Source organism: Oreochromis aureus, linkage group 8 (genome assembly GCF_013358895.1).
Source record: "Oreochromis aureus strain Israel breed Guangdong linkage group 8, ZZ_aureus, whole genome shotgun sequence".
Lineage (NCBI taxonomy): Eukaryota > Metazoa > Chordata > Actinopteri > Cichliformes > Cichlidae > Oreochromis > Oreochromis aureus.
The window spans coordinates 7,790,151-7,809,993 of NC_052949.1; the positions used below are offsets into that span (position 1 = coordinate 7,790,151).

The 19,843-nt window shown below is 41.3% G+C and overlaps 1 protein-coding gene across 2 annotated transcripts; it reads left to right on the top strand.

The window, feature by feature from the left end:
• Positions 1-953: 953 nt before the first annotated feature.
• Positions 954-19,370, top strand: col1a1b (collagen, type I, alpha 1b). 2 transcript variants are annotated; one of them, XM_031760179.2, is made up of 51 exons: positions 954-1,175; positions 2,575-2,763; positions 3,333-3,349; positions 3,475-3,513; positions 4,303-4,395; positions 4,974-5,036; positions 5,130-5,174; positions 5,353-5,406; positions 5,722-5,775; positions 6,009-6,062; positions 6,311-6,364; positions 6,459-6,512; positions 6,622-6,666; positions 6,841-6,894; positions 7,057-7,101; positions 7,272-7,325; positions 8,519-8,617; positions 8,722-8,766; positions 8,852-8,950; positions 9,054-9,107; positions 9,206-9,313; positions 9,579-9,632; positions 9,768-9,866; positions 9,951-10,004; positions 10,091-10,189; positions 10,342-10,395; positions 10,497-10,550; positions 10,724-10,777; positions 10,884-10,937; positions 11,052-11,096; positions 11,203-11,301; positions 12,747-12,854; positions 13,104-13,211; positions 13,587-13,640; positions 13,759-13,812; positions 13,950-14,057; positions 14,280-14,333; positions 14,466-14,519; positions 14,618-14,779; positions 14,873-14,980; positions 15,665-15,772; positions 15,911-15,964; positions 16,044-16,151; positions 16,249-16,302; positions 16,423-16,530; positions 16,838-16,891; positions 16,998-17,105; positions 17,187-17,469; positions 17,570-17,760; positions 17,858-18,100; positions 18,207-19,370. In XM_031760179.2, exons 1-51 carry the CDS (start codon positions 1,094-1,096, stop codon positions 18,351-18,353), a joined length of 4,335 nt encoding a protein of 1,444 aa, XP_031616039.1. In that variant the 5' UTR covers positions 954-1,093; the 3' UTR covers positions 18,354-19,370. The 2 variants fall into 2 exon arrangements, with proteins under 2 accessions (XP_031616039.1, XP_039472248.1); XM_039616314.1 differs by lacking the exons at positions 8,722-8,766; positions 8,852-8,950; positions 9,054-9,107; ... (2 more) ...; positions 9,768-9,866; positions 9,951-10,004.
• Positions 19,371-19,843: the final 473 nt, after the last annotated feature.

The following is a 19,843-nucleotide window of genomic DNA, read 5'->3' on the forward strand; positions in this document are numbered from 1 at the left end:
TTTTGGGGAATGGGAGCTTTTGAAACAGAAACATGGATGTTTTCAAACTGTGTCAATCTTTCTTATTGGTTGTTGCTAATGCCAACAGAACACCAAATCTGTAAGCAATGTTATTGCTGGTTGAGGAAGAGTTAAGATAATTAGGGGAAACATAACGGGTTATAATACGTTAATATTTTGTGAAGGCATTAAACTTGCAGTTACTTATACTTGTAACTGGATTTAATCAATATATGTAAAGTACTTTATTTGAATATGAACACATACGTTCTGTACACACAGAACACTGGTGTAATCTGGAATGTCCTGCAGATGCTTGATACTCGAAAGTGTTTAGGCCCCAAGAATAAAGAAATGGACCATAATACCATAAAAGTAATTTCTTTGAGCTTAAGTTTGTATAAATTTATTTGAATTGAATACATTTACATATACATACACAAAATGTTTCTCTACAAACAAGTAAGGAGTCCCAAAATATCCTGTTTAATCTTGTTACTCTTCGTGCGTAAGTTACGCAAACTTCTCTTCGGCTGAATTCCTCAAACATTGCGTTGAACCCTTTACATATATAAAATAAAAAAAATAAAATAAAAAACCCGTCATGAAATAAAACAATGAAAAAGAACTCAACTTCCTGCACATCTGAAAGCAAACAGCTGCTCAGCATATCGATGAACACGGGAAAGACAAAACGCCTCAACACGAGTGTCAATTAAGAAAATCCACGGAGCGTTAAGAAGATAAAACACGTCTGCGCGGTGGAGAGCCGGCGTGTAAATGATGCCTTTCCTCATCATCCACGTTTGAGCTGAAACGTGAACTTGTTTGACATGTTCTAAGACGGCCCATCTCTCTGATGAAGGAGGGCCTCTGACTTGAACATGTACAAGTTATCTGCTGCGCACAGGACCTCCCCAAAAGTTTAGGCATATAAAAGCCAAGTTAACTCATTTGTTTAGGCAGTAGGGAGTTTCTGCTAGGGTCTGGATTGGAGTTACACACAGACCGGACCCTACCGTATATGAGTGGTGTCTGAGGAGATAGAGGATTCCCCTTTTCCGCAAAGAATCTACATGTCTAATATTTAGACATGTTCAGCTTTGTGGATATTCGGTTAGCGCTTTTGCTCAGCGCAACAGTGCTTTTGGCGAGAGGTCAAGGCGAGGATGATAGTAAGTATCACTTTCAAACATTGATTTGAGTTGTTTTTGGAGCGTTGGCACCCTCAGGATGTGGATAGCCAGCAAAGGATGCTGAGCAGTTTGCTGGAGCTGATCGTCCTCTGCGGGATACCCGACTCCAGTGGGCAGACTTGGTGAAAGTTGTTACACAGTGAGGCGTTTTGGTGGTTTCTTTGGGGACTTGGAAGCGAGTAGGAATTTATAGACTGGATTTTTTCCATTATTGTCTGCTCCTTTCACTGGCGTGCAGATACATGCTCAGTGTGCGTCCTCCTGCTGGAGTGCAAACCTGAAGGGAGCAGCTGCATTGTATCTGATGCGCAGTGACAGGACAATGGCTCCATGAGATCTGAAGCACAAGCATGAAGAAAATTTAGATAGGCGAATGAGTCTGATAAAACAAATCGTATATATCTGCTTTGTCTGGAAAGCAGTCTTCCCTAGTTTTATACGGTTGCCTTCTAGCTGATAAGCATGCATCAAAGCCTGTAAGACTTAATCCTTAATCAACAGTTCACCAAAAACGCATCAAAAGAGAGCAGACAGAAATTTGTTTGGTAATCAAGTGTGAGGAATTACTATTTCAGTTGAAAGGGCACAACTTCTGCAGTAATGTCTAAGAAGCACACTGAATTAAACGTTTTTCCAGGTTGTGTAAAACTGGACATGGTTACCTGAAAAAAAGCGAGAATGGAAAAATCGCTCAAGTCTGACGTCGACCGTTAAAAACGCCAGTCTAGACGTCAATTAATTACCAAAGCGGCGAGGGCGCGGAAGGTGTTTTTTTTGCAGGGTAACAGCGCCACTTTGTGGCAAATACTGGAACTGTGCATTATCCTCCCATTTCTGTGGCCCACCCTCATATGCACCGCCTGACATCTGCGTAGGCCCCACGAAAGTTTCCGTTCAGAGTTATAATCAAATTTTTGAGGAGGGACCATCTACGTAGGACAGTTGGACAAGACCATTACTACCCCTTATCTCTCTGCAGCCAGAATTTCTATATTTGACAGGCTCAAATTATATGGAGTTCCTGTAGATGTGCGTGGATGTTTGTTATATGCTCGTTTCCTGATCACAAATCAGTCACCAAACACTCAAATTTCTAAGGTCAATAACAGCCTATGCAATATTGCCCACCGTTTTTATATAAAATATGCCAACTTTGTGTTTGTGTTATTTAGAGTCTGGTCTACGTGGTACTAGCTCCCTTTATCTTTTATATGAATTTGATACAGTCTTTAAGCAAAAGCCCATCCACCATAATGTATACCTGTGCAGTTGTAGCAAATGCCAAACTATCCAATCTAAACACAAATTAGTTGTACTAACTTCTAGAACTCGTGTTCTCATCACATTATCGCCTGACTCATCGTGATTTTCTTGTCAGGAACATTTGGCAGCTGCACATTAGATGGACAGTTGTACAACGACAAGGATGTATGGAAACCAGAACCCTGCCAGATCTGCGTCTGCGACAGCGGAACCGTCATGTGCGACGAGGTGATCTGTGAGGACACATCCGACTGCGCCGATCCCATTATTCCAGACGGAGAGTGCTGCCCTATCTGCCCTGATGGTACTGATCACCAATTTCGAGCCTTATTTAGCTTTGTGGCACCACCCACTTTCCCTTTTGCTCCATCTTTGACCAGCTATGGCTTTCTGCCCTCAAAAGGACTCAAGGCCCTTGGCCTTCCTGCCTGCCTATCTGCCTGCTTGTTTGAGGACTTTCCATTCAGAACATCATTTTGGATTACGTTTTGATCCCTAAATTTTTAAATGTGAATTCTTTTAACAATGGATTATCCCTGCTCTTTGGCAAAGTTTGGCAATGATCATATAATTTCCCATTCAGTCCACATATGCAGTGAAAGTAGAGGGTTCTGCAGAACTTATACCTACTCTCCTATTTTTACCACTGCAAACATTACTTAGCAGTTAAGTTTTAGATTGGGTTGGAGTTGATAATCATGAAAAATACAGCATTTCATGGATGATTCAGCCCTGACTCACAATAACTACACACAACTTATTGCTTACAGTTACCCATCACTTTCACTTTTTCCATTATCTTTAAATATGAGTAAATGTGTCTCCTATGAACATTAAAGAGGTGCTGACATGTTTTTTTCTGTTTGTTTCCAGGTCAAGAATATACTGAGGTACCTTTCCCTTTTGATGATTATTATTTTTATTAGTCCGAGGTGCATGTGTCATAATTATTATTATTATATTTAATTATGTTGTCTATGAATTAGTCTAACTTCACTTTTCCGTCTGTCCATAGTCAACTCCCGTAGGACCCACTGGCCCCAAGGGAGACCCGGTAGGTTCTGCATTATTTAAATTATTAAAAATATTCACACTATTGAAGACATCTTTTTGTCTGTCAGTACAAGTGACAGATAAGTTTTTTTATAAAGATTGTATATATATGTTTATATATATATATATCTATATATGTATATAGACAAACCTGAGCATTTGTCTGTTTAAAACTGACAAAGGGTCTATTATCGCTTTCAAAAATATGGTTTTCTTCTGACATTTGTTGAAACAAAGAGGGCTGGTTTTTGCTGTTCTCATGAGACATAATACTATTTTATTCAGCTTTAGTAACATTTTAATCCAAATCTTTTGAATCACCATAATTGGTGCATAACAGGTGGCTGGTTGTGTTTGTTTTTAGAAGGAGAATGTTTGTTTCCTTGTTTTGTTTCCTATATTCTTCACTAGCTAAAAATGTCAAAATGGACGCAATCACTATGCATCAGCTAAGTGAGCCCTCACAAACTGATTTGATGAACTGATTTTCTGATGAAGCTGCTTGTTACTGATGACCTTTGATAATTAGGTCAGAAGGTCAAAAGGTCATTGCAAACTTCACAAATCATTAAAGAGAAATTGGAGGAGGAGAAACATTAGGCCATCTTTGAAGCTTTTAGTTTTAAGTACTTAAAACAGCACAACATCAGTCCTTCTTTTTATTGCTTTATATTGTAACTCATAGAATTTACATTAAAAGCCTTTATATTTGTTATTCAGCTTTGTGAAATTAGGAAAAATAACTGAAATAATTAGCCCTGAATATTGCTAATGAATCCTTTTTCTCCAGGGTCTTCCTGGCTATCCCGGCGCTAATGGAATCCCTGGCGATCCTGGCCCACCTGGACCCCCTGGCCCCCCTGGCCCCCCTGGCCTTGGCGGAGTAAGTATCATCACATCAGAACATCCAGAACAGGGACTGAGTTTTGTTGACGACAAAAGAGACCCATCTCATTTTTCCATGTTACGTCTGCCATCTGGCATGGATTGTCTTCAGTTCTATACTGAACGCCAATTTAATTATCAAGGTGCTGAAGATTTAACTTAATGCCAGAGAGCAAAAGCTGGGACAGTTCCTCCATGTGTATTTCAGCACTGAGAGTACTGACAGCTCCCTTCTCCTCACATTAATGTCTCAAAGTGAAGAGTGCTTGAAGTCTATCTAGTGACCTGAACTGATACATAAAAGGATTTGTACTTTTTTAAAATGTCCATGTTTTAATAGATCATATTGATTTCCGTACAGAACATCCTATTCCTACCTTAGAAAACGAGTCTTTACACTATAGGATGTGTGTTAGCAAGTGACTATGTAACATACAACAGTGACCTAACAATAGGGGGGAAGATGGTGTGCTGTGCAAAGTTTTTTTATGCTCTTCTGTTGTCTTCCACTACATTGGGTCAGTAACTGTACCCTGAGGTGTTTGGTGATTAACTCTTTGTGTGCTCCTCCCACAGAACTTCTCTCCTCAATATTCTGACCCCTCAAAATCTAGTGGCCCACCTGTTCCTGGCCCAATAGTAAGTAGGTTTTATCTCTCTCAAAATACCTTCATTTGATAATTATGTATAGGTGCAAGTATTTATTGGCTTCTTCTCTGCCTTCGTCAATAGGGTCCTATGGGTCCCCGTGGTCCTCCTGGACCTTCCGGCCCTCCTGTAAGTATTTCTCTATTAAATAAATGGTAGTCCAAGTATTTCATGCATTTGTAAAACCATGCAATTACAATAGGCTAGACATTTCTTCCCTACATGTTTTCTCGCTTTAGATGTAAAACAGGAAAATGAATACTTTAAAGAAGCTATTACACTGATATGTTTCTCTGTTGTCCCTCAGGGTCCTCAGGGTTTCACTGGACCTCCTGGAGAGCCTGGTGAGCCCGGAGCTTCTGTGAGTATACATGACGTTCTTCTAAATCTTTGCTTCCCTCGTTTTGTCTGTGATTACCACAGCACGCCTCTGTGCCGTTTTCCAGTTCGAGCTAGTGTAAAAGTCAGTTATGAACCCCAGAAAGTCTTTAGACAGAATACTTCCTGTATTCATTCTACTTCCTGTTTTAATCACTGACCTACTGACACAAATCACTTTTTTCATGCCAACCAATTCCCTCTTCTGTACCCAGAGCAGCACAGAGCATATTCAGACACTTGCTTAAAATAGTCAGCAGTGTGTTTTGCTAATCCAGTAATTTATTGGTGTTTTTAGGGTCCACTGGGTTCTCGTGGTCCTTCTGGTCCCCCTGGAAAGAACGGAGATGATGTAAGTGATCTATTGACAATTTTATTCCATGTCTATGCTTGTTTGCTAGGACACTTCATACAGAAATTTCATGCCTAGCTAACAGGGACACATAGCTAATATTGGTTCCCTTTACACTAAATAGATATTGCCATTCTTTTAAATGTGTTGAGGTCTGTAATTGTTTTTGTTGATTGTTTGCTTGCACGAGCTTACTTCATATTCCTCATCGCGTCTCTGTGTGTTTACAACAGGGTGAGGCTGGCAAACCTGGACGCCCCGGTGAGCGCGGACCTGCCGGACCTCAGGTGAGTGGTTCCCACTAGGGCAAAGGTCAGGAGATTGTAGGCCAAAAATGAAACCTAAACTGACATTTATGAGAAAGCTGTTATTCAGCATGTATGTAGGGACAAACAAGTTGTTGTGCCAATTTTTGATGGATGAAATATATTAATTTCCACATATTTATCCATTATGTTCAGTTTTCCAGGCCTCATTTTGCTACCTTCCAAATGCAGTCAAAGTTATTCACATCGTTCTTCTTTTTCTCATGCAGGGTGGTCGTGGATTCCCTGGCACCCCTGGACTTCCAGGCATCAAGGGACACAGAGTGAGTCTGAATAGTAATAAAAAGAAATAAAAATCACTTTTAAACAGTTATGAGTGGTGACTGAGTTTAAAATGCTCGCTAATTTTCTTTGTAGGGCTTCAGTGGTCTAGATGGAGCCAAGGGAGACTCTGGACCTGCTGGCCCTAAGGTAAGATTTCACAATGATGGCATTTCATTGTGAAATGATATTAGTCTGCATCATTATAAAACCACAATTTAAAGCTGATCTCTTGTCTTTTTCCTGTATTTGTTTACAGGGAGAGCCTGGCACTTCTGGTGAGAATGGTATCCCCGGTGCCCTGGTATGTTTTTGCTCCCATTAATCAAATTGTTGACATATGAATCATTTTAAGGATTAAACACTGTTTTGTAATAATAGTTCAGATTAGATGCAGCACTGTCATTTTTTCCAACACATATCTTCAAAATCTAGGCCAAACCTTCTTGTGACCTTGGTTTGTTTTTGTCTTTTCTAGGGTGCTCGTGGTCTTCCCGGAGAGAGAGGCCGCCCTGGAGCTCCCGGCCCTGCTGTAAGCACTTTTCCTCTCCTTAGTCACTTATTAAAAGACCCATAATTACTACTGAAAAACAACACAAAAGCTGGGAGATGGTTGTGTTCTTCTCTCATGTTTAGTGTCTTACTATTGGCTGGATCTGAAAATGTTTGATGTGATCTGTTCTCCTCTCTGCAGGGTGCTCGTGGTAATGATGGCAACACCGGTCCTGCTGGTCCTCCTGTAAGTACTGCATTTTGCATTGTTCATTTCAGATTCATTCGAGGCTATAACTTAAATCTGTCCACAAAATGCTTTAGTAAGAGATTCATACCATAAACGCTTTCCAATCAATTTATTACAATTTTTGTGGCTCAGCATTGTGTCTTAATTTGCTGTATATTAAATTTCAGGGACCTACTGGACCTGCTGGCCCCCCTGGATTCCCTGGCGGTGCTGGTGCTAAGGTAAGTCACCCAAAAGAGTTTACATATAATATCATAACAGCTTTCCTGGTTGACCTTTATATTTATCACCATTAATAATGGTGACAGTAAAGCTCTCTCAAGTCTAATCTCAAAATTTAGGTAGCCAAGGAAAGCTTTGGAGAACCATGACAATATTCTAGCTTATTATCCCCTTAATCCCTCACTAGGTGTCTCATCAACTCCCCAATTATTAGTAGCTTATTAGTAGATCATTCCGGGGACTCTGTGTGATTATGCGTTGTTTGGACTTAAAATGAACAAACTTCCTAGAAAGAATCGTGTAGAAGCTGCATACATCTAACTCAAGAAACACAGAATTTCCCAAAATGAGAAATTTGTGTCCAATGTCATGCATCTTTGACTTCCAGGCTTAGCCTGGAATTCAAACTCTCCTCTCCCATGAGAAAGGTCTCTGCTTAACCCACTTCACTCTTTTCTTACACATCTGGTCTGTAAAGCTCTTTGAATGCCTAAAGCTTCTTGGCACTGGCCAGATTTCACCCTAAGGCCATTTGAATTACAATATACTCCAAGGTTAGCATGGATTGTTGCCTATTGCCCAAGCTGTAAAACTGCTAATAGCATATTTAGCCTAATGCTGTACACTTCAGGTGAACAGTCTAACCACCAGATGGCATCAGTAGGCTTCTAATAGCACGTTAATCTCTGGTGTCTCTCCTTCCTGATGCCATTACCGAAGGATCTATTTTAAATGTCCTGTAACTTTCACCTACTATGAAGTCACAAATTCCTGGTTTATTTTAGCAATAAAGAGGAGGAGAATAAAAAAAAGCAGTCATGATGACAGAACAATCATGTAGTTTGAAGTTTCTTTCTAGATAAATAAAACAAATCACTTTAGGATTATTGTGAGGACTTTTATGTCTCTAAAAACACACATTATTTGTGCTCAAATTCCTTCATAAATAATATTGTTAGGTGCATGCTTTACGCTCAAAATACATTTTATTTTCCACTTGTATAGACAAGAGCAATACACCATAGTTTTGATAGGATATTGCCTGTTTTTTGAGTGATATTGATGTATGTATATAATATTTAATCTTTAAATTATGTTTCTGATGTTCAGCGTGGTCTCCTTCTCCTTTATCAGAGCATGGACATAATATTGGAGGTGCAGATTTATGAAATATTTTTATCTTTGTGCACAGGGAGAGACTGGTGCTCCAGGAGGCCGTGGATCTGAGGGACCCCAGGGAGCACGTGGTGAGCCTGGTAACCCCGGACCTGCTGGACCCGCTGGACCTGCTGTGAGTAGCTACTCAACTTAAACATACCATCATGTCTATCTGAGATGTTATAATAAGAAAACGCTGAAAACTTTCAACATTTTATATTATTCCTCTTTTAACAGGGTGCTCCTGGATCTGATGGTTCCCCTGGTTCTAAGGGTGCTCCTGTAAGTATCATTTACAATGATTACATTTATTCCATTTCAGTCCTGCACATGAAGTGTGCTTACACCCCACATTGTCCATCTCTAGGGTGCTGCTGGTATTGCTGGTGCTCCTGGCTTCCCCGGTGCTCGTGGTCCTGCTGGAGCTCAGGGAGCTGTTGGTGCTCCTGGCCCTAAGGGTAACAATGTGCGTTGGCAATTGATTTTGTGTTTTTTAATGTTTTTGTCAGTATTTTACAGATCCTAGATTACCTGATAGCTAAATGAAATGTGTATGCTTCTGCCAACAGGGTGACCCTGGTCCCTCTGGTCCTAAGGGAGAGCCTGGTGCCAAGGGAGAGCCTGTAAGCTTCAAAATACAATGATCCTGAACAGTTCCCACTGCATCTTGCCAAGATAATAAATTTATGCTTGGTTTAATGAAATTTCCTTTCTTTTGCAGGGCCCCGCTGGAATTCAGGGACTTCCTGGCCCCTCTGGTGAGGAGGGAAAGAGAGGAGGTCGTGGAGAGCCTGGTGGTGCTGGACCCCGTGGACCCCCTGGAGAGCGTGTATGTTTGTCCCTCTTTATCTTCAACCATGTAAAATTTCTCATGGATACTTAGTGTTGCTTTTTGTGTGCCTTATGGAAAACAGCATTAAAATAACCAACACTTTAATTGAAAATGTCCATGTTAAAACCCTTTGATTTCTTTTTCTACAAAGTGTTCTGAAATTGCAGTGTGCTAAATTCCCACGGGGATTCATCTTAGTAGTTGGAGCCCAGCACCTACTTCCCTTTTAATGACATGGTTGGTGTCTCTGTTCTTCCATTAGGGTGCCCCTGGTGCTCGTGGTTTCCCTGGTGCTGATGGAGGTGCTGGTGGCAAGGTGAGTTAGTCAACTAAATTCATCACTTAGCCACCTTACTCCAACTTATTCAAACCTATCGGGTTACTGCTCATTTAAGTCATAAATTGTATCCAGTATCACAGCTTCTAGATCTTTTATTAACTTCTATTACAGGGTGCCCCAGGTGAGCGTGGTGCCCCTGGCTCATTGGGAGCTCAGGGAGTCACTGGTGAGTCTGGAAGCCCTGGTGCTCCTGGTGCCCCTGGACTGAAGGTTAGCAAGACAATGTATTTCTTCAAATGCAACATTTCTGTGATGTTTTGGTCATGAATCTTACACATGAACTGTTCTCCTCAGGGTGTGACTGGTAGCCCTGGAAGCCCTGGACCTGATGGCAAAGCTGGACCTGCTGTAAGTACTGAGCCTCAAATAAACATATGTTATATGTTATATCACTCTTAGAACTTCATTTTTTGTTTTGTTTTTTTCATATCTAGGGTGCTCCTGGACAAGATGGTCGCCCTGGACCTCCTGGCCCCGGTGGATCCAGAGGACAGCCTGGAATTATGGGATTCCCCGGACCCAAGGGAGCTTCTGTGAGTTTACAGAGCTTTTCTGCTCATTGTCTTTCCAGATGTCATGAATGTGATTTTTCTTTTTAGTCCATAGAAATTAGTTTAAATAGAAATAATAGAGCAGAATTTCCCCATGTGGCAGATATAAATATGCATTTATTTCTTTTTACTAGGGTGATTCTGGTAAACCTGGTGAGAGAGGTGCAACTGGACCTGCTGGCGCTGTTGTAAGTAATTATACTTAGTCCCACCATTAAAGACAGTATATATTAATATAATAGTGGAAACAGAGTGTAACAGTTGAGCCTTTGGCTGTTTTTAATCACAGGGTGCTCCAGGCAAAGACGGTGATGTTGGTGCTCCTGGACCTTCTGGCCCCGCTGTATGTATCTTATCTGCATAATTAAACAGAAATAATTACGTTTGCATAGCATTTGAGTATTTTCATGTATCAGAGGACAGAAGCCATAGTTGTATCTTTTATATGGCTGACATGGATACTTAAGGTGGATCAGAGTTTGCATCGTATCATTTTGTTCTCCTCTTTTTGTTTAGGGACCTGCTGGAGAGAAAGGAGAGCAGGGACCCGCTGGATCTCCTGGATTCCAGGTGGGTTTTAGACATTATTCCAACAGCCACAGCGCTCTCATATCTATTGTTGTGTCATAACGTCAGTTGATAACCCTAAAACATTGTACCTTTCATCCCTGTGCAGGGACTTCCTGGACCCCAAGGTTCTACTGGTGAGACTGGCAAGCCTGGTGAGCAGGTACGTAGTCAGTTACAAAGCACACACTAGAACTAGCTTTTTCCCCCTTCTGTCTTCATGTTGACACAGTAAGTCAGACGTCATAACTCTCTCCCTTCTCCTTCTTTTATTCAGGGTGCTCCTGGTGAGGCAGGACCTTCTGGCCCAGCTGGACCAAGAGTGAGTATCCCCTCTGTTGCAGAAGCAAACCATTTTCAGCTCCTGTGGTAGACATCAACTTACTGGCAAAACATTTTGTGGCTGATGAGTTCCTTCTTTCCTTCAGGGTGACAGAGGATTCCCTGGTGAGCGTGGTGGACCTGGCATTGCTGGCCCAACCGGACCCCGTGGTGCTCCTGGACCTGCTGGTAACGATGGACCTAAGGTAGGTCAGAAAAACATCTAAACGATGAAGAAACTTTACTGATTTGGCATTTGAGATTGCTTTTTTTTTTTTTTTTTTTTTTTTGCTGCGTGTCAAATCCAGTCCATTTTTTGAAATGGCACAGAAATAAAATAGAAAACTCTACCTGATGTCAAGTTGTAAAACTAAACACATATTTACTCAGGTTCATACAAAACAGTGCAGCATATTATCAAGTTGTGTTTCTACTCCCAGCTTTTCTCAGAAAGCAAGGAGAGCAAACTATTCAGTATTTCTGCCCTTTGTTTTAAAGTTCTTCTTTTATAGTATAAACCAGCCTGCCTGGACATTTAAACGACACATTCATTAAAAATCAGATGTTCAGAGTGGATATGGCACCAAGAATAATCATATTTATATAAAGACTTAAAAGTAGGAAGCAAGTTATTTATGTTGCAAAGGGACTGTAATGTTTTCTGGTCAGAAATGTTTGTCATATTCCTATTTATTTGCATTTTAAAGATAGAGGACATGTTTTTCAACCCAGACCTCACCTGGATCGCATATAAAAAAATATCTACTGTTTGTAGCTGCTGTGCAACACTATTAAACCATCACAAAACTCATATGATAAAAACACACACTCCTGTATATCGTAGATCAGTTTGCAGGTCTGTTTTTGTCACTACATATTTGATTTGGTAGATCCTTATGCAGGGTTTCTGTTGCAGCCCCAATCTTCTCCTGGGATTAAACTAGGGATCTTTTGCCTGTTAGGTAAAGGTGTAACCCACCACACTATGAAGCCAATAGATTTTACCTCCTCTGTACTTTAAAAAAAAGGTAATTTTAGCATTTTGTCTATTCAAGAATAAACAATAATATATTTAGAGCATATAGAGCAAGCTTTCTGCTTCAACATGTTATCATTGGTCTATGGCTTCACATGCTTAAGGTTTAAAGAAACTGCTAAACATAAATGTGTATAAACAAAACAGTAGCAGTAAAGGTGTTTTTTTTATCGGCAGGTGACTTTATGGTTAATTTATATTTGCTTTTATGACAGAAATAACCTGAGGTTAAGATTCATCAGAGAGCAATATCAGAAATCTAGAAAAACACATTAACACCCATCACCTGGTGGTAATCAGCCTGTAATGCCAAGTCTCACCAGTAAAGATAATTCTTCACTTTAGTTTTGCAGGTTTGAGTGCAAAACTAATTAACCCATGAGTTACAGAAACTAGAAAATGCTGCAAAACAACAAATGTCTCAAAACTAAAACCACTGGGCATCGGTGCAAATAACTAAAATAAGATTTAGGACCAGCAAAATTCTCCTTTTCTTGAACTCATTGTGCTCATGATAACAGAAACAAATCTACCAACATGGTTCATTTGTTGAGCTCCAGTGACCTGTGTTAGCTGGATAACAATGTGAGTCTTCCTGTTTTTGTGTGTACCCAGGGAGAGCCTGGTGCTGCCGGTGCCCCCGGTGGTTTGGGAGCCCCCGGTATGCAGGGAATGCCTGGTGAGCGTGGAGCCGCTGGTCTCCCTGGTGCCAGAGGAGATAATGTGAGTATCACACCAATCCCATTCGTATAAAGAAAGTTCGATTTTCTCATCATTACATTTTTTTAAGCTCAGTGAAGATAAAATATCTTATGTATTATACCTGTTATATCATGTGAAATCTTGTATCATGTTTTCCCAATATTTAATATAGATTTAATTACTCTAGAAATGTTGTAATGATTCAAATCACTGTAGCTGTGTAATTTTTATATCAACACAAGTAACTTTTTGTAACCTTTCTCTTTTTAGGGTGAGCCTGGTGGCAAGGGAGTTGATGGTGCCCCTGGCAAAGATGGCCCACGTGGTCTGACCGGTCCTATTGGAGTCCCCGGACCTCCTGGTGCTCAGGGTGAGAAGGTGAGATTGGAAAAAAAATTGGTTTTGGCCTTCAAATATTAGCTGTTCGAGTTTAATAATTTTACAGGACCCTTTCTTCATTCAATTTTGGTGTCTGGAGTGAAATTTGTTAGTAGTCTTACATTTTTACTCATACTTACAGTATGCATAAGTCAATGTCAGAATTATATTAAACATGATGAAAAGCATGCCAAATTAATGCAATATTAAAAGATAATAAGATCAACCACGAGTTAAATAGAAATTCAGTGCTTTACTTAATTTTGGCTTTAATGTGGTTTATCTGCATGTGTCATTGATCATAAAATAAGTGATTGGGATTAGCAACCAATGTGCCTGCTGACCCCCTTTTTTCTCCTTCACCTCTGGTTTTAGGGTGAGGCTGGTGCTGTTGGAGTTGCTGGACCTAGTGGTCCTCGTGGTTCCCCTGTAAGTTCTTTTCTAAACTCAAAATCAGATTAAAACCTGGGGGAAAACAATCAAAATATTTATAACTCTGATATGCACATTATTATGACTGAATGGCCTTTCTTTATTACTTCAACAGGGTGACCGTGGTGAGCCTGGACCTGCTGGAGCTGCCGGATTTGCTGGACCTCCTGTAAGCCCCTTTTTTTCACTAATTTAGATGCTTAAAAAAAATTAAAATACTAAACAAATTTGTTGACTTTTGATAAGATTTGAGACCCAAAAAAAGCCACATATTGATGCATTTCTTCTTTTCATCTCCAACCTCAGGGTGTTGATGGTCAGCCTGGTGCTAAGGGAGAGAGTGGTGACAGTGGACCCAAGGGAGACGCTGGTCCTCCTGGACCTACCGGACCTGCTGGAGCTTCTGGTCCTCAGGTAGATTGACCTTCATTGTGATTTGTAGTATACATCTGGTGAATATATAGTGAATGGAATAGAATAAATGGAATAAAATGTTCTGGGGGTTTTTGCACTGTAGATTCATTATTGTGTTCATAATGAATTGTATACACTGTTTACATAAACATTCACATTTTTCCTATTTTAATTAGCATTGTTGGTATTAGATGCCTCACTTGCAAATATTTCTGTCAACAGGGACCTGCTGGAGCTCCTGGACCCAAAGGTGCTCGTGGTAGTGTTGGTTCCCCTGTAAGTATTCGTTCATATTTTTCTTTTGACACTCTGACTTACAAACTCAATGAGATTATTTGCAGTTACAGTTACTTAAGTTGTTTAAAGCTTCATTGATCACGTATTTGGTTCGGCTGTGTGTCTTGCTAGGGTGCTACTGGTTTCCCTGGACCTGCTGGAAGAGTTGGACCCCCTGGCCCTGCTGTGAGTTTCTGATCATTTTTTAGTGCGATCTATCTATGTTATATTGGAACAGTCATCAGTGATTTTTATGTTACCATAACATTGTGTGTTGTTTCCAGGGAGCTGGTGGAGCCCCTGGACCCGGAGGACCTACTGGCAAAGATGGAGCAAGGGGAGCTCGTGGTGAGACTGGCCCTGCTGGCCGCCCTGGTGAGGCTGGTGCTGCTGGACCCCCAGGACCTAGTGGAGAGAAAGGATCTGCTGGCTCTGATGGAGCCCCTGTAAGTCACTGTTACCCTGTTGGTCCATAATAGATATTCTATGTGTTTTTTGAAAGTCTAAAACATAACTTACCGTTACTTCCTTATGTGCAGGGTGCTCCTGGTATCCCTGGACCCCAAGGTATTGCTGGACAGCGTGGTATTGTAGGTCTCCCTGGACAGCGTGGAGAGCGTGGTTTCCCTGGTCTGCCTGGACCATCTGTGAGTTTGTGTCTGAAATCATTCATGTCTGCTTATATGGGGGCTTCTGTGTAGGGGACAATACAGTGAGCCCAACCAGAAGATGAAAAAAAAAACTTAGACTACTTGGTTCATTTTCTTGACCCTGTTAATTACATCACTTAAAACATGACAGATCAAAGTAACAGCATGCATTTGTTGTGTTAAACACACATTATATATAATACACTTTACCATTAAATTATTAGGTCAGATATCTTTTGGAGTCTATATTGTCATGCTCTGCCCTTTTGACATGTAACCTTCAGCATTTGTTTGGACACAACTTTTTGTAATGCATCATCGAATACTGAGTACACTATGTAGGCTATAGGAATAATAACTAGTACTGCAAAGATCAAACTCACTATGGAATATATAATTAGTAGCAAGGAATTTGGACACATACAATGTTAAATAAAGCATCCTTGTGTAAGGACATGGCAATATTACAATATTCCTTGGGAAATATTCCACAGTTTGCCTTTTGTCCATCTGACATCACACAGACTAAAGGTGAAAGATCAGCTAATATCTGATTTGATCACATTGGACATTTGGGTTCTCATATGTGTCTCTTTCTCTGGGTAGTGCTTAGAAAGGTTCAGCTCTGCAAAGAGCATCCACAGGCATCTAGAGGACTGACTTCTTATTCACTTTCTTTAGGGTGAGCCTGGAAAGCAGGGATCATCTGGACCTGTCGGTGAGCGCGGAGCCCCTGGACCTGCTGGACCCCCTGGACTGTCTGGTCCAACTGGAGAGGCTGGTCGTGAGGTAAGAAGTCCCTTTTTTCTGTATTCTAACCATTAATCAGGCTAATCGGGCTACTCAGGGAGTACATTTAAAAATGCACTCACAATTCCCACAAATTCAGTTTCACTGGCGAACATCTTTACTGCTTTACTTCCACAGGGATCTCCTGGTCATGATGGTGCACCTGGTCGTGATGGTCCTTCCGGCCCTAAGGTAACCCCATTTAACTTGGCTAATTTGATAATATTGACATGCATGAAACTATCTTCTCACTGGAAATGTGCACTCATAGGGAGACCGTGGTGAGACTGGCTTGGCTGGTCCCCCTGGACCTCCTGGTGCTCCTGGAGCTCCTGGAGGAGTTGGCCCCTCCGGCAAAACTGGTGACCGTGGAGAGAGTGTAAGTCCACTTTGTAGCTACCTTGAGCACATTAAAAATAATGAACACACTTGTGATTTTTTCTGAATTCATATGTTCATATCTTTCTTTCCTTTAGGGTCCCTCTGGTCCTGCTGGTCCCGCTGGCCCTGCTGGTGTTCGTGGTCCTGCTGTACGTTTTTCATTGTATACTATGTATTATTAATATGAAACATAAATTTTACATATTCAAGAAGACTCATTACTGTCTAATGATGAGATGGCATCTGGATCTTCTTTTTCTTTTATTCAGGGTCCAGCTGGTGCTAAGGGAGACAGAGGAGAGGCTGGTGAAGCTGGAGAGAGAGGCCACAAGGGACACAGAGGATTCACTGGTGCATCTGGCCTGCCCGGACCTGCTGTGAGTAACAGTTACCACATTAGCACTTTGGAAGAAATAAAAACTTTGTGCTGATAGCTGCATTTATCCTGTTACCCACAGCTGGATTTGCATTTAAGGTTCAGGTGGATATTTACTGAAGTATATTAAGGTCTTATAAACAGTTGCTAGTTACATGCATCATTGAGTTTTGTAAAATACAACATTAATCAGTCTCACTTTTTAAAATTGATTTATGGACTTATTAAACTTGATTTTATCACATTTTCTATATTCTACTATATTTTGTTATACCATAGTTCATGTTAGCATCTTCATCTGTCTCTAGGGACCCCCTGGAGAGAGAGGCCCTGCTGGTGCTTCTGGACCCGCTGGACCTAGAGTAAGTACTACTGTTAACAAACACAAAACTTTCTTTATTTAAAGTTTTCCTTCAAATTTGTTAATCAGTTCAAGGCAAAAGGTGATCATTTGGTTTTCCTCCACAGGGACCTTCTGGATCAAACGGCGCCCCTGGTAAGGATGGTGTGAACGGTATTCCTGGACCCATTGGACCTCCTGGACCTCGTGGTCGCAATGGAGAGATGGGACCTGCTGTAAGTTGAGCAGTTATCATTACTTTATCCATATTCTTATACCTTCAGACAAGTTAAGCAACCCCTGGTGTCTCAAAACAGGGACCTCCTGGACCTCCCGGACCCGCTGGACCTCCTGGACCTCCCGGCAGTGGATTTGAGTTCGTCAGCCAGCCTCTTCAGGAGAAGGCCCCTGATCCCCTGCGTGGTGGCCACTACCGCGCTGATGATCCTAATGTCATGCGCGATCGTGACATGGAGGTTGACACCACCCTTAAGACCCTGACACAGAAGGTCGAGAAGATCCGCAGCCCAGACGGTACCCAGAAGAGCCCAGCCCGCATGTGCCGTGATCTGAGGATGTGCCACTCTGAGTGGAAGAGCGGTGAGCGCAGATCAATTCTCTGACACAGCCTTTAGATAAAGTATAACATGAGGGTGAGCTCAGCATGAGACTTTCTTTTTTTGATGTCCCTGTATTACAGGCATGTACTGGATTGATCCCAACCAGGGCTCTCCTCTGGATGCCGTCAAGGTCCACTGCAACATGGAGACTGGTGAGACTTGTGTCTACCCCAGCGAGTCCACCATCCCCATGAAGAACTGGTACCTCAGCAAGAACATCAGAGAGAAGAAGCACGTCTGGTTCAGCGAGTCCATGACCGGTGGATTCCAGGTGAGAAAACAGAGCAAATGAACAAACCTGGACAGTATTCATGCTTTACTATTAGGCCTGTGACACTATGCATGCTTCTCCTCTCTCTGTCACGCAGTTCCAGTATGGCAGCGATGGAGCTGATCCCGAGGATGTCAACATCCAGATGACTTTCATGCGCCTGATGTCCAACCAGGCCTCTCAGAACGTTACATACCACTGCAAGAACAGCATCGCCTACATGGATTCCGCCACCGGCAACCTGAAGAAGGCTCTGCTTCTCCAGGGATCCAACGACGTCGAGATCAGAGCGGAGGGCAACAGCCGCTTCACATACAGTGTCAGCGAGGATGGCTGCACGGTGAGTGTGCCCTCTCTGTGCCCCAGGGCTACACTTACACATCATCCAAGTATTAGAAAAGAGAAACTAATCTCTTACATTTTCTCTTTTCTGTTTCTCTCCACAGTCACACACTGGCACATGGGGCAAGACAGTCATTGACTACAAGACATCAAAAACTTCCCGCCTGCCCATCATTGACATTGCTCCTATGGATGTTGGTGCACCTGATCAGGAATTTGGCGTCCAAGTTGGCCCTGTTTGCTTCTTGTAAAAATGAAAGAAATATGGACATGACATTGTTGTTTTTTTTCTAGCAGTCATCTCTAAATCCTCTTTCTATGCATTCATTTGGCTGCCATTGGTCCACATGCTTAAAACCACTCTACTGAAGACAGTGTTTGTGTCTTTCCAATCATGAGAAGTTTTTTTTGGGACTGCTACTTCAAACGAAACCAACTACGAGGACACTTTAAAAAGAATCTTTTGTTTTCACTGGCAACAAGAAAATAATATATGCTTGTGTAAAATTTCCCCCCGGAGATTAAGAAAAACAAAAAAAAAACAACCCAGATCTGCACATGCAATGAAACACAGGTGACTTTTGCCATTTTCTACCACTGCAGAAGGACATTGAAAACAACAAATGATATGTACCATTTTTCTGGTGTTAAATAAATTGTAAAAAGTGTGAAGTGTCTTCTTGTTCTAAATAATGAGAAAAACACCTGAACGCTGAGCAGACAAAGCAAACACCAGCAAAAGAGCAAGACTAAAAAGCTCACCTTCATTGCAAAATCTAGATGGCTACCTCATAACAAGACATCACCCCCACTTTTTGCTATGTCACACACCACAAGTCTATTGGGGGAACACTAAAACCATTCAAAGGTGCTATTACCGATTCAATGAGGTCCAGCTATTGGTGTTTGATGGTGAAACTCACACTGTCGTACTGGAATCATTGCCACTTAATGCCTGCAGAACCTTTGGTGCTACTAAATTGACTCCTTGTCTTGTTGTCTATGCAGTGCAATTGTTTTCTTCTTAAGTGTTGGTTTGATAACAGAGGTCCTCTGAAAAAGTGATCACTGCAATTGTATTGCATGCAAATATGTCTGGTTCAATATCATTTTCCCTGCCCATGTGTTCAGTGTTGATCTTTCTGTCTGTTTGCCCCTGTGGAAAACTCCTCTTTACTAAAAAAAACAAAAACCAAACAGCACACATCTCCCACCCTGTTGTTTATGTTGTTTGTTGATGTCTTTCTTGCGAAGGGTTTCTTAAAAAAGAATTTGAAGCAGACCCACTTTCATGGTTTAAAAGAGAGATTCTGTACTTATTTTGTACATGTATAATAAATCAAGATGTTTTTAATTATTTTGGGTGCTGAAATAAAGCATGTGAAGTGGTCTACTCAGTGGCAGAGTTTTCACTGTCCTGTTTTGCAACTGTTGTGAAACTGAGGTTTTAGAGAAGATAGCTCACGCTGATGCTGTTTTTTTTGGATTTTTTTAGAGAGCTAGGTCTCTGGCCGAGAGATACAGAAGCAATTTTGTCCATGTGTTTAGAAATCAACTGTTCCACAACAGTTGCACTGACTACTTTTTTGTTAAGCAGCAGTGAAAACAAGGCCAATGTACCAAATTCTAGCCTTTTTTTTATGCCTAAAAAAGTTATTGGCTCCTTAGCTAAATTTCATAAGAAACCAAACCTAAAATACTGCAAAATGCAGTTTGAATTTACTGTAACAAGATTATCAGT